Below are 13,506 nucleotides of genomic sequence, written 5' to 3'. Positions count from 1 at the left end.
ATAGTTTTATCACAAAAAGTGCATTTAGTTATGAAAATATGGTAATTAGTGAATATTTCTCAGTGAAAAATCCCGCGAATGGGCGAACTTTCGGCGAATAATGGGTAGATATGTTCCACAGAGAAATCCACGAATACGTGAGTTCGCGAATCTTGAGGATGCAAATATGGGGGTTTACTACACACACACATATACATACACAAATACATATATATACAGTATGTGTATATATATATATACTATGTATGTATGTATGTATATGTATGTATGTATATATATATATATATATATATATATATATATATATATATATATATATATATATATATATACATACATATACATACACACAGTCATACCCCGAACTTAGACAAGGTTAGGTGGTTCCAGAACCCCTCGCACAAGGAGAATTTTCTTATAAGTTTGGCAGCACAGTCTCTAAAAATGCTAATAAATGCTTATTTCTAGAGCTTAAACACTAAATATGACCCTAATCATGCTCCCTAAGTATTAAGCTAACTTTTAAATAAAATTAAAGTCACTAACTTCATATAAAAGTTAGCTTAATACATTACCCTTAAAAAAAAAAATAAATAAATGGTTGACATAAAAATAGAGAGTTGGAAGAGAACTTCTCTCTCTCTCTCCCCTTTCGACCGATATATTTTAAGAAGTCTTCTCAACCTAGGTTATAAGAACTTCTTTATTCTGTCTCTTTCTTTTTACTGAAATGCTTTTTCATGAACAGTGTTTTTCATTTGGACTAATACAACTCTTAGTTATTATGCCTGTATGTTTTAGAATGTATTTGCCACACTAGCACATTTACAGTTCATAGATGGTACAGGTAAAAGTAGATAAAATTAAACTCTACTATACAGGAAAGACGTACGAGAGAGAGAGAGAGATAAGGGTTGTCCTTACTTAAGAGAGTGAAATTACTTATTGGTTATTATGGAGACAGATAGAATAACACACACAAGAGAGAGAGAGAGAGAGTTGCCCTTACTTAAAATAACAAGTTGAATTATTTAGGAATTATTTCGGAGACAGAGAGAATAACATGGGAGAGAGAGAGAAGTTATTCTTATGTTAGATATCAAAAGATGGAAGTTCATGATTTATGAAGGAAAAAGAAAGAGAAAGAGAGAGAGAGAGAGATAGTACATAGAAATCCTTTGACACGCTGTGGCCAATGATTGACATACTTGACAGCTTTGCCCTCAGCCCTCTCTTTGAAGGTTTCACAAAAGATTAGGAAATTATATTTCTTGAAAATATCACATTAATTTATTGTAGAAATGTGTAAATTTGGTAATTACAGTTATGCTATTATTATTTTTTTATTATTATTGTAGCCTCGTTAATCTTATTAATATTTGAAAATTTGTACTTATTAGGTAAATAATTTATTTATCATGCAAAGCAAATAAACATATGCATTGTAACCATAAAAATTTCCTCATCTCAGTAAGAGAGAGAGAGAGAATTATTATTTTTATTTAATGTTATTTAACCATTAAACACCCAGCCTCTATTTACAAAAGTGTCTGCCGTATGCCAGTGGGGTTTGGGAGTTAGAGCCGAAGCGGAAAGAAAGTTTTTAAAAAAAAATCACAGCACGCTTAGTTTTTAAGATTAAGAGTTCATTTTTGGCTCCTTTTTTTGTCATTGCCTGAAGTTTAGTATGCAACCATCAGAAATGAAAAAAATATCATTATCATATATAAATATTGGAATATATGACAGCGCGAAAAAAAAATTTCATATATAATTGTATACAAATCAAGCCGTGAGCAGAACGGTTAAAGCTAATGAGCTTTTTTTTTTTTTTTTTTTTTTTACACTAAATTGTGATGATTTTGGTATATAACAAATTGTAAAACGATCAAAGCAACACAGAGAAAATATCACAAAATGATGCATGAATTTGTAACGCGCGGACGTAAACAAAAGTTTTTTTCAAAAATTCACCATAAATCGAAATTTTGTGCTAGAGACTTCCGGTTTGTTGCAAAATGAAGGTAAATGATTGAATATTACTAGAATGTAAGAGGTTTAGCTTACAATTGCATTTTTCTACCATTTCGGTCGAGTCAAAGTTGACCAAAGGTTGAAATTTTGGCACTTATGATTTATATGAAAATATTTCAAAATTGATAAAAGCTACAACCATGAGTTATTTTTTGTTGTATTCTACATGAAATTGCACACATTTTCATATATAAAACTTTATGTAACATCTAATAGAAAATGGTGCAAAAATTTTGACAAAGTGACTAAAGAATTTCTGAGATTTTCAGCAGAGTTAGCGCGTGCTGACGTAAGGAAAAAGTTTTTTTCAAAAATTCACCATAAATCGAAATATTGTGCTAGAGACTTACTGTTTTTTGCAAAATGAAGGTAAATGATTGAATAGCCTATTACTAGAATGTAAGAGTTTTAGCTTACAATTGCATTTTCAACCATTTCGGTCGAGTCAGAGTTGACCGAAGGTTGAAATTTTGCCACATATCGTGATTTATATGAAAATATGTCAAAATTGATAAAAGCTACAAACATGAGTTATTTTCGTTGTATTCTACATGAAATTGCACACATTTTCATATATAAAACTTTATGTAACGTCTAATAGAAAACAGTGCTATAAAACTTTATGTAACGTCTAATAGAAAACAGTGCAAAAATTACGACAAAGTGCCTAAAGAATTTCTGAGATTGTAAGAGCCTGATGCCGTCTCTTCCAAACACGTGTGTGTTCGTGTGTTCGTGTGTTCGTCGTCCATCGGAGTGGCGAGACGTTTGGCGCCTTCACAAACAGAAGCATACACACAGTTTGATACAGAAGATTTGTTGGAACATTATGAGTACATGATTAGAATGCTTGCATGGCAATGCAATTAGTATTGATTGTACATACATCAAGACAACAATGGTTAGGGAGAAACAGACGGAAATATTGTATGGTTGAAATCACGTTCCTTTAGAGAAAGAAAACAAGATGCTCTTGTTGTCTTGTCCACTCCGATGGATGATGAACACACACGTGTTTGGAAGAGACGGCGTCAGGCTCTTACAAGATTTTAGCAGAGTTAGGGTGAACGTAAGGAAAAGTTTTTTTAAAAAATTCACCATAAATCGAAATATTGTGCTAGAGACTTCTCGTTTGTTGTAAAATGAAGGTAAATGATTGAATATTACTAGAATGTAAGAGTTTTAGCTTACAATTGCTTTTTTCGACCATTTCGGTCAAGTCAAAGTTGACCGAAGGTTGAAATTTTGGCACTTATCGTGATTTATATGAAAATATGTCAAAATTGATAAAAGCTACAACCATGAGTTATTTTTTGTTGTATTCTAGATGAAATTGCGCACGTTTTCATACATAAAATGTTATGTAACGGTTAATATAAATCGGTGCAAAATTTACGACAAAGTGCCTAAAGAATTTCTGAGATTTTCAGCAGAGTTAGCTGATGCTTTCTTTTGGGATAAGAAAGAAATTCGCGCATGCGCAGCTGGGTCACGCTTGTAAACAAAACAACAGCGTGATCCGTGAATTCCCAGCATCCCTCAAGGCACGTGATTTAAAATTTTTTGCAAATGAGGCCTATAAGTATTTTTCCGCGAATATTTAAAAAAACTTTTTGTAGTAGACGTATTTTACGTCCACTTGGCACCCGACAGACAACTTTTGTCGACGTCAGTCGGCGTTAAAGGGTTAATTGCGGTCGCCTGCATTGAGCATGAACAGGGTAAAATACTCATGCAGCCCTACTGTACCACCTTTGTTGCCATGTTCAAATACCTTAACATGACAGTGCCTCCCGTCATTCATCGTACTGCACAGCTAATTCATCATCATCATCATCTACAGCATACTGAAATCAACATTCATCACCAGTTACTACTCGTATGATTTAACTTTATTATTTATTATTATTAGGGTAACCAGTGTCGTATTACATAATAATATTTAATTTCTATTACTATTATATGTACAGTACTGTAGTACAGTATTATTATTGATTTACATGATTATTTAATGTTATTACACAATAAGTATGAAAATACAGAATATTGCTGTACGAAAAAGACAAAAAAATATGCATCCACAAATATGGAGTTTCCCACGAATATTTTTATAGAAATGTTCCATAGAAAAGCCCGCGAATGCGTGAGTTTCTAGTGAACATTTTTTGGATAGGTTCCATAGAAAAACCCGCGAATGGGTGAGTCCGCGAACCTTAGAACGCGAATACGGGGGTTTCGCTGTACATCGATACAGATAATTTTCCCCATGATCTAAGAAGGCAAGAGCTGGGGTTGCAATACATGGCTAGAATGAAAAGTGCTTCCAGAAATCCCTCCTTTCAAGCACTAAAGGAAACAGACTCTCGAAATTTTTCTTGTACAAGAGCTTCTAAACCATTCCAAATTCGACTGAATGAGGAAGTTAGGAGTAATCATCTAAAATCCCAGAAAATCCTGGAAGTAGAACATCCTGTAAATCCTCCATGGTTTATTCCAGAAGCAGTAGTATGTAAAAATTGTTTAACAAAAAGGACTGCACTGAAGAAGACATCAGGGGAAAATTCTTAGAGCACAACATTACCATTGCTAATCATACAAAGATCTATACAGATGGATCAAAGTCTGATAGTGGTGTTGGTTACGCTGTTATTCTAGGTGATACAGCACACACAGCTGAATTACCTGACTCAGCATCAATATTTACAGCTGTAGTCTCTGCCCTAGATTTAGTTTTTCAAAGTAGTGACACTAATTTTGTCATATACTTAGATTCTAAAAGCTCTTTAGAAGCTATTAACAAACTTAATAGCTTTCATACATTATTTCAAAAAGTTCAAGAGTGGCTCTTTTGTATTGTTGTCAGCGTAAATCACTCTCTTTCTGTTGGGTCCCTTCTCAAGTGGGGATTCGCGGAAACGTGACGGCAGACGGAAGCGAAAGCTGCTAGTATTTTATCAGAAACGACTTTTAGAAAAGTGCCTCATACAGACCTAAAAGGTCCTATTAGATCTTATGTTTTAAGTAAATGGCAAGCATTTTTAGAGGGTTTTTCTTGTGTTTAAACTATCAAAATAGGCAGTTCTAAGTGTTTTTAGAGGGGTTTTAAGTATTCGCAGATTTAAGCTATTCGTGGATTTTAGCTATTCGTTGGGGGTGCAGTACTGAATTATATATATCACATCATTCATTAAAATTCATATCTTTATTTTATTTATTGGTCACATCGCTTCATTTTATTTATTAACCATTTTCTTCAATAATTCATGAATTCATTTACCTTAACAATTTATTTTCTCTTCTTTATGGCACTGAATGGCCTTCTTGGCTCCAATGCCTGGGCTTTTGCCCTAAATATCATAATATCATACATCCATCCATCCATCCTAACCTCACAGAAGTTGTAGGTATTGCTGTACTTCACTGTGTCCAATAATATTGTATGTATTCTCATATTACTTTGCGATCAGTGTTTTGGTTTGGAAATAAGCTGAGGGCGATTACGCAGTAAGTTTATTTTGCTGTATTTAACGCAATTCAGAGTGATTTTCTTGCTTCTAGTCAGTGTAAATGAATCTCTAGGTACTTTATTTATTTGTGACAAGGTTATTTTTTTTTTATACGAAGTGTTTTTAAGTCGAAATACAGGCAGTCCCCGGTTAACGGCAGGCTCGGGTAATGGTGATCCAGTTTTATGGCGCTTGTGTAGCGATGAAAATTGGCAATTTTTGGCGCCAAAAATCGCCGATTTCTGCTTATCAGCGCTGATAATTCAGTATTGGCGCCAATACATACCTAACAGAGGCGCCGATAACTGAAATTTGGCACTTTTTGACGCCAATAAGCCCGAAAATCGCTGAAAAAGCGCCGGAAATCGCCGATTTTCTGTTATCATCACACAACCAGAACGGAACCCCCGCCGATAACCGAGGACTGCATGTATGACTTAAATACATCTTGTTGTGAACTAAATTTAGTTATTTTTTCATTAATAGATAGTGTTTGGACATTATTTTTTTTGTTTTTGTAAAAAACTCAACAGATCCCGTTCACTATTTTCACTTTATTATTTTCATCATAATTGGAGCTTTACGTATATATCTTTTATCGGCATGAAAACAACAGTAAAATGTGTTCTTTCATGCCCAGTAGTTTTGATTAAAATATTTTTCTCTCCAATTTTATTTACGGTCAAGTTTGATGGCATATCGAAGTTTATGGTTATGTTGCCGATGCACAATATTTTATAGTTATTAGCAGCTTCAGCTACAACTTGTAGCTTAAATTTAACAGTATATTTTCATCCCAATCTTTTCTCCATAGCAAAGAAAGGTACAGTATAAAAATATATCAGTCCTGTTCTACTTAACGTCATTTGTAACATAACTTTGGTAATTGTTTACTATCATACGATGGTTGAAATGGAAGCAAAACAGCTGTTTCTCGTTTGATTGTTTATGGCTGTACGCATTTACGCATCGAGTACGTATAACGTTACTAACAATACTGTACTTTTATCATCCTCTTTTACTTTTTTAACTTAACTAGAAGATGGGATAAAGAGATGGGGGAAAAGAAGTTAGTCTATTGTAATTTAGAGGAAAAGAAATTAGTCTATTGTAATTTGGTGGTGGTTGCATGATTGTATGCTCCTGTCTTCGCCTGTTGCGTACGAAATATAAAAGTATTTTCAAAATATTGTCATATAGGTATTAATTGCTAACCCCATTGCAAAATCTAATTACCACAAGGTGAATTATAGTAACAGAAGCACTACCTGTATTGAGACAAAGTGATCTAGGCTGTCCACTGTCAAATCTTTTAACCTTTAGGACGTTGCCCAAAGGGCCTGGGACACTTTTCCCTGTGTACTGTGATGACTGCTCAACAAGTTGTGCAGCTCCTCCACCTCCCATAGTGGACAGTTTACATCTCGCCTAAGGTGTTCTGTGGCCAAGATTGAATGTGAGTTGGGGACTGACCCCATCCCTTCTCTCTTTTATCTTTCCTCTCTCGCAGAGAGAGATGAGTAGCCATCTGTCACACGCTGGTCAGGCAGGCCATGCAGGTGAGCCCACATAATTGAGTACCCTGTCTATAATCTTAGATAGATCAATAGATGCAAGGCCTCCCCTCTCTCTAGCAAGGGGCGAGAGGGGCTGACGATAAAACAACCTGTTGGTTATCTCTAGTTTTATTGTCTCCGACGCTCTGGGTTCATCCAAGCCTTTTTTGGAGCAATGTTGCTACAGTCACTTATTAATTTGAAAGGTCCAGAAAAGTGTGACAGTTGAACACACAGTTGTTCACACTTTTGTTCAACATGTCAGAGGCATGGGCTCTTTCCTTTGCTCTTATAACCAGGAAGGAGGCCATGGGAGGTTAACTACCAGTCATTTCAGAAGCTTATTCAGAATCCTCCCACCAAGGAAATAAGTCTTCCTGCTGTAAAGACTGATGGTTTGTATATTGTGTAGGAAAATGACAAATTTTTTAAGTAATTTGTATTTTTCCTAACTACAAACCTGAGGCCTTTACATTTATGCTGCCTATATCAAACCACCCCTCATTCTGCTCCCTGGGCCAAAAGGCAAAGTGAATGCATACCGACGTGGTAGGCGTGACTCCCACCTGTAGTTGGTAGTTAACTATATATTTAACCACCTTGTTTAAAGTTGAATGGCCAGTCCCCAGCTGCCAGCAGAAGCATATTCTCAGTGTAAAAACCTCAGGTTTGTATAGTTAAGAAAAATACAAATTACTTTAAAAACTTGTAATTTTTTTATAAATAGGGGAAAGTAGGGTAGAAAATTGCTTGCTGTGTCAAGTTTTCAGTTTAAAGTGTGATGGTTGTTGTATATAAGCATACTGAGTGTACTGTATATAGGTATGCAGTGTTGACAAGGTAGGGTGAGGAACATCTGTAGATTTGTTTACTCGCTTTATCTGGATTTTGCCATTATCCACAGGTCCTTTGCTTAATCCGCACAATCGAGGGATTATATATGAAATACAGTATTTCCTTATGTTTAATTGCTATTTTTAATAACTAAAGATATAGGAATATGCAAACCAAAAGGGCTAAAATTCATTTTTATTGGGTGTAAATGAAAGAAGAATAAGTGTCTTATGTCTTATTTAGATTATATTGTTGTAGTAATGCTAACCTTCATTTTTGTTTTGCAGGCATAATACATGGGAGCCGATTGAAAACATCTTGGACGTGCGTTTATTAGAGGCTTTTGAGGAAAGGTAAGTGATTTGGTATAGAAACTGGTGAGTGTGCATACATAGCAGTTAGTCATGGACATCATCATCATCAGTTTTTACAGACGGCTTCTTGGATAAACACTGTACAGTAGATATTTGTTTCTACACATATACAAACCTTCGTTCTTTATGTAGGATTTAGCTTCAGGCATGAGCTGGAGACTGCCATTGCCATTTAAACTTGCTGACAAGGTAGTCATCTATTGACAGGTAGGGGGAAACTCTGCCTACCTGTCTGTTTGAACTTCATTTTGCTTCCAGCCACCATTGTTTACAGATGTCGTTGCTGACACAGTGACCCAACCTTTGCTGCTGCTGCTGCTGTTTTTTTTTTTTTTTTTTTTTTTTTTTTTTTTTTTTGGTGTGTCTGACATAGCTGAAAATGTACCAAATCCACAACTTGTAGCCATCTTCCTCCAACCATAGGGAGCGTGTAATTTTGAGATGCTGTGAGTGGCCATATGAACAGTGGGTGAAGTTTGCCTTGAGGGGGAAGAGAAAGTAGTAGTTCTCCCAGGTGTCATTTTGGGGGTAACTCTCCTCCAGTTTCTTCTAAGGAGTCTTCAGTATCTTTCTTCCCCCTGCAAAACTTTCATGTGTTTTTGCTTAAGGGTAGCTTCCCTTTTGCTAACTCTCATAGATTGTTTGGTGGAGCTGTGTGTTAGAGAGGGGGGGGGGATCATTCTGGCAGGAAGTCTCATAAGACATCTGGCAACCATTCTTCTATGAAGAAGACTGGCGGGCTTCATGTTAGTGGTGCCGAGTGTACCACTGCACCCATTGCTTCATACATGGGTGCAACAGCTACTTGGGGTTCCCTGGAACCCAGCCTATACCTGAGTGTGCAGGTGCTCATGTTTTAGTCATGACCTGGGTGTTTTGGTAAACCGTGAGAAATTGAATCTCACTCCAAAGAAGAGGGTAGTTTTTCAAACTCGCGCATCAGCATCAGGGAGGTATCGCAGAAGTTTGTATCTTATCAGGAACAACTCGCTTGGCATTGGCAGGTCTTTCTAGGTCACCTGTCATCCTTGGAGAAGCTGGTTCCTCATGGGTGGCTTCACCTCCATTCCTTGTATTGGAGGCTGAAGGAGTCCTGGCCTCTGTTGAGAGACCCTACTTTTCTTCCGGTTCCTCTCTCAGAGGAGGTAAGGTAAGACTTAGCCTGGTGGCTGGACAACAGGAATCTCACAGTGGGAATGTCCCTCAGCAACACCTCCACCCTTTTTAGTTTTTTGTAAAAGAAAACTATTGAGATGGCTATTTGTCTGTCCGTCCTCTCTTTTTCTGTCCGCCCTCAGATCTTAGAAACTGCTGAGGCTAGAGGACTGCAAATTAGTATGTTGATCATCCCCCTCCAATCATCAGTCATACCAAATTGCAGCCCTCTAACCTCAGTAGTTTTTATTTTATTTAAGGTTAAAGTTAGCCATGATTGTGTCTTCTGTCCCGGCATCCCAGCACATGGTGCCCCTGCCTCCACGATTCACTGTGGCCTCGCCTTCCCATGCTCCCTCTTGGATGGGGGACTTGACCGCTATCCTGAAGAAGATGACAAAGAAGTCGAGGAAGAGGTCTCGTAAGGTGTCGTCTATATCAACTTCAACTTCATCTTCATCTTTGTCGTCTGCTACCTTCCCCCCTCCTCTTATGAGGCTCGTCGGCATAAGAAGAGGAAGGCTGCCCCCCCCCCACAAGAAGTCCCGCCACGCAGGTTTTAAGGGACTGCCTCCTTCCACAGGGGAAGCAGTGGGATCTCTCATCGGCTCATCCCAGCCTTTGGGCTTGGGAACTGAATCACTTACCTCGCCAGGGTTCTTTGTTTCGGGAGCCACGGGCACGCAGACCTCGGTTTGCGCTCCCGTTGCCAGTCCTAAGAATCCCGCTTCTAAGACTGGTGCTGTTGGGTGCTCGACGGAGTTGAGTCACTCGGAGTGCTCAAGTCTCTAAGGCAGTGATTCTCAACCGCTGTGCCACGGCACACTGGTGTGCCACGAGATTATTTTAAGGTGCCGCGAATCATCGTCACGGAACACCGGAAAAAACGAAAAATGGCTTTCGATTTCGGGTTCACGTGATGAACAGTAAGGCTTTCTGTTGTAAGCAGTATGGTGATACTGACAATTATCTAAAATAAATAGTTGTTCGTAAAAAACTCTGCCGTTTTAGTCCGTCTCTTCATTATTATGAATTGTGTATTATAAGTGGAGATGGCCATCGAGTTGAGATTTCCTTGTTATTGTGATAAGCGTGGTCCTGTCTCGTCTGTGAGGCATGGTGCTGCCTCATAACTCTCGGCGTCTTGCTGGCGGTTGTGACTGCGCAGTTGGCCAGTCAGATTCAGTTTGGACTAATGGTACTACCTGGACCCCGGCAGAGTACCATATTAGCATCTGGGTTTTTCCATTCAATCTGTTTTTTGTATTAACTGGTGATCTGGGGTTTTCTGATAATTCCCATTAGCCTCCTGCATCGTGTCAGTGTACTTCAGGACGAGAGTCCAATCTTAATAGGGCGTTAATTGGTTTCAGTGCAACCCTTCACAATAGATAAATTCATTGAATGCAACAAACTCCAACGCCAAATATGCAAAAATTCTCTATAATAGACAGTATAACGATAGTTATCTGAAGTTCGAATTTTCTTGGTCTGGAGATGTTGATCAACCAAGTCCATTATGCGTAATTTGCGGCGAAAAAATGTGAAATGAATCCACTGGCACCAAACAAGTTAAAAAGACATTGCACTACTAAACATTCCTCTCTGCAAGATAAAGATCTCGTTTATTTCCAAAGACTCTTAGATCAGCCATCAAAGCAACGCAATGTTTCTGAGGAAACAATGACCGTTTCTGGACGGGCTCAGCTTCCTTCAATTGAGGCGGCAGAAATAAAAGCATTGAAATCTAAATCTCGCACTCCTGTTCAATCAGTCATACTGCCCGCTTGCAAAAAGATAGTTGAATCCATGTTTAGTGAAAAAGCTGAAAAAGAAATTGACGAAATCCCATTATCAAACGATATAATATATAGGAGAATTTTAAATTTATCTGAAAATTTTGAAAAAAAAAATGTTCTGAAAAACTTAAGGATTCTATTTTTGTATTAACAGTTGATGAGTTCACCGATATCAGCAACATTAGTCATTTGCTTGCATTTGTTCGTTTTATTGATGGCGGTGTTGCAAAGGAATGTCAACAACTACTAGAGGTCAAGACATTTTTAATATGATACAGGCTACCTTAAGGAAATGAATGTAACTTGGAAGTCTTGTGTCGACATTTGCACTGACGGAGACTCATGTATGACAGGTTATATTAAAGGATTTGTATCCCTCTCAGAAAAAGAAAACCAGACCTTACCCGTACCCATTGCTTTTTACATAGAGAAGTTCTCGCTTCAAAAATATCGCAAGAAGATTCAAAACAAGTGTTACACCAGGTAGTTGAAATAGTCCATTATATCAAAAGTAGGCCTTTGAAGTCAAGATTATTTAAACAACTAAGCAAGGAAGTGGGCTCCCAGCATGTTGGATTACTAAAGCATACCGAAGTTCAATGGCTGCCGAAAGGTCAAGAGTTAACTCGTGTTCGCGAATTACACCAGGAATTAATAGCATTTTTATGACCGAGAAAAGCAGAGAAAGTTCCGTGAATATCTTCGTTGCGAATTTTGGATGTCTAAACAGGAATACTTCAAGACATACAATCAACACAAATATCACTCAGACACATATATAACCCCACCACAGCCACACTCACAGGAATAATAATTTTGTATCTTCTATTAACCCTTATCGTCGTAGTCAAACTAAGATCAACCTTTTCTGGGCCCCTCCGAACATCCTAATGACAGCACCTATACGGAAATCACACCCCCTATTTAAAATCGCCAACGGAGCATTGGTAGATTTACCCACTCCAGCTAACATTTCTATTAAAGTTCTGTAAAGTTCATTCAAGTTCTGTAAATACCTTGTCCACCATAATACTCGGATCAACCACCGTCTCCCAACTGAGAGTAAACAGAGCCGCCCCCTAAAACCTTCCGTCTGACGCCAATAGTAGAAAGTAAGGGCATAAACCACATGGAACCAGAAAACACAACCACAGGATATAATCTCAAAGACTTAAGCTTATAGTTCTCTTCCATCAAATTTAAAACATATCCAACAAAGCCCCCGATTAAACTGACAGCTAAAGCAAGTAATTTCATAGAGAGAGTTAAACAGATTATAACAGGAGCTGGAAACACAAGTCAAGAGACAGCAGCCCCACCCACCACAGCCCCAGCTCTCAGTCCAAGCATGGGCCAAGCCAAGTCATTAAAACATCAGAGTCACTTACTGAAGAAATTGAACTCAAATTGTAATCTCCACTAAGCCTATAGTAAACCAGACGAAACCTATAACAAATGGTAAGACCAGTAGCCAAAGCCAATAATCAAAAACAAACCTCATTTAAAGGATTTAAAAAAGCTACTTCTAAAATTAAATCCTTAGAATAAAACCCAGCTAAAAATGGAAAACCGCAAAGAGCAAGATTGGCCAAATTAATGCGTATCACCCTAATAGGCATAAAATTGACTAAGCCCCCTATTATTCGAATATCCTGATAATCCCCAACCCTATGATTAATAGACCCAGCACACATGAATAAAAGAGCTTTAAACAAAGCATGAGTTAAAAGATGAAAGAAAGCCAAAGTAGCCCAACCCAACCTTAAGATAGTAAGAAGACATTAACCAGCACACATGAATAAAATGAATAACACCAAAACTAAGAAGCGAGAAAGACTGAAGAAGAAATGAGGGTCTGCTTATCGCACATTCGATCAAATATAGAAGAAGTCGGAAAAAATATAATATTTAAATGCATACCCTTCTAAATTTTGCCAAGTGTGCCGTGATATTCTTATGAGATCTTAGGTGTGCCGTTGAAAAAAAAAAGTTGAGAAACACTGCCCTAAGGAATGGACTGCTGCTGGGTTCTGCCTCTCTCATCCCTAGAGAGTTGGTGGATGCTACGGTAGGCAAGCGTCAGGCTAAAGACAGTGACCACCTTGTACATCAGGCAGTGGCTAAGACCTCTTGGTCTTCGCACACCGCTGCAGCCCAACCTTAGGGTCAGGCTAACACTTCCTCAACCCCTAAGAAGACCCAGACTTTGAAGGGCGCCCATGGGAATACCCAGTCTTCTTCTGCTGGA

General features: G+C 37.9%; 1 protein-coding gene across 2 annotated transcripts in view; it reads left to right on the top strand.

Annotated features, from left to right (window-relative positions):
- Positions 1-13,506, top strand: part of Pc (Polycomb) — a 222,881-nt gene that overhangs the window by 51,622 nt on the left and 157,753 nt on the right. For both annotated transcript variants that reach the window (XM_067124195.1, XM_067124194.1), the window contains exon 3: positions 8,218-8,283. In XM_067124195.1, coding sequence (XP_066980296.1) covers positions 8,218-8,283 — 66 coding nt within the window. The remainder of the gene's footprint in view (positions 1-8,217; positions 8,284-13,506) is intronic.

The sequence above is a fragment of the Macrobrachium rosenbergii genome, chromosome 22 (assembly GCF_040412425.1).
Source record: "Macrobrachium rosenbergii isolate ZJJX-2024 chromosome 22, ASM4041242v1, whole genome shotgun sequence".
Taxonomy (NCBI): Eukaryota; Metazoa; Arthropoda; class Malacostraca; order Decapoda; family Palaemonidae; genus Macrobrachium; species Macrobrachium rosenbergii.
Note: the sequence above shows the minus strand (reverse complement) of the source record. Positions and strands in the feature narration are given on the sequence as shown.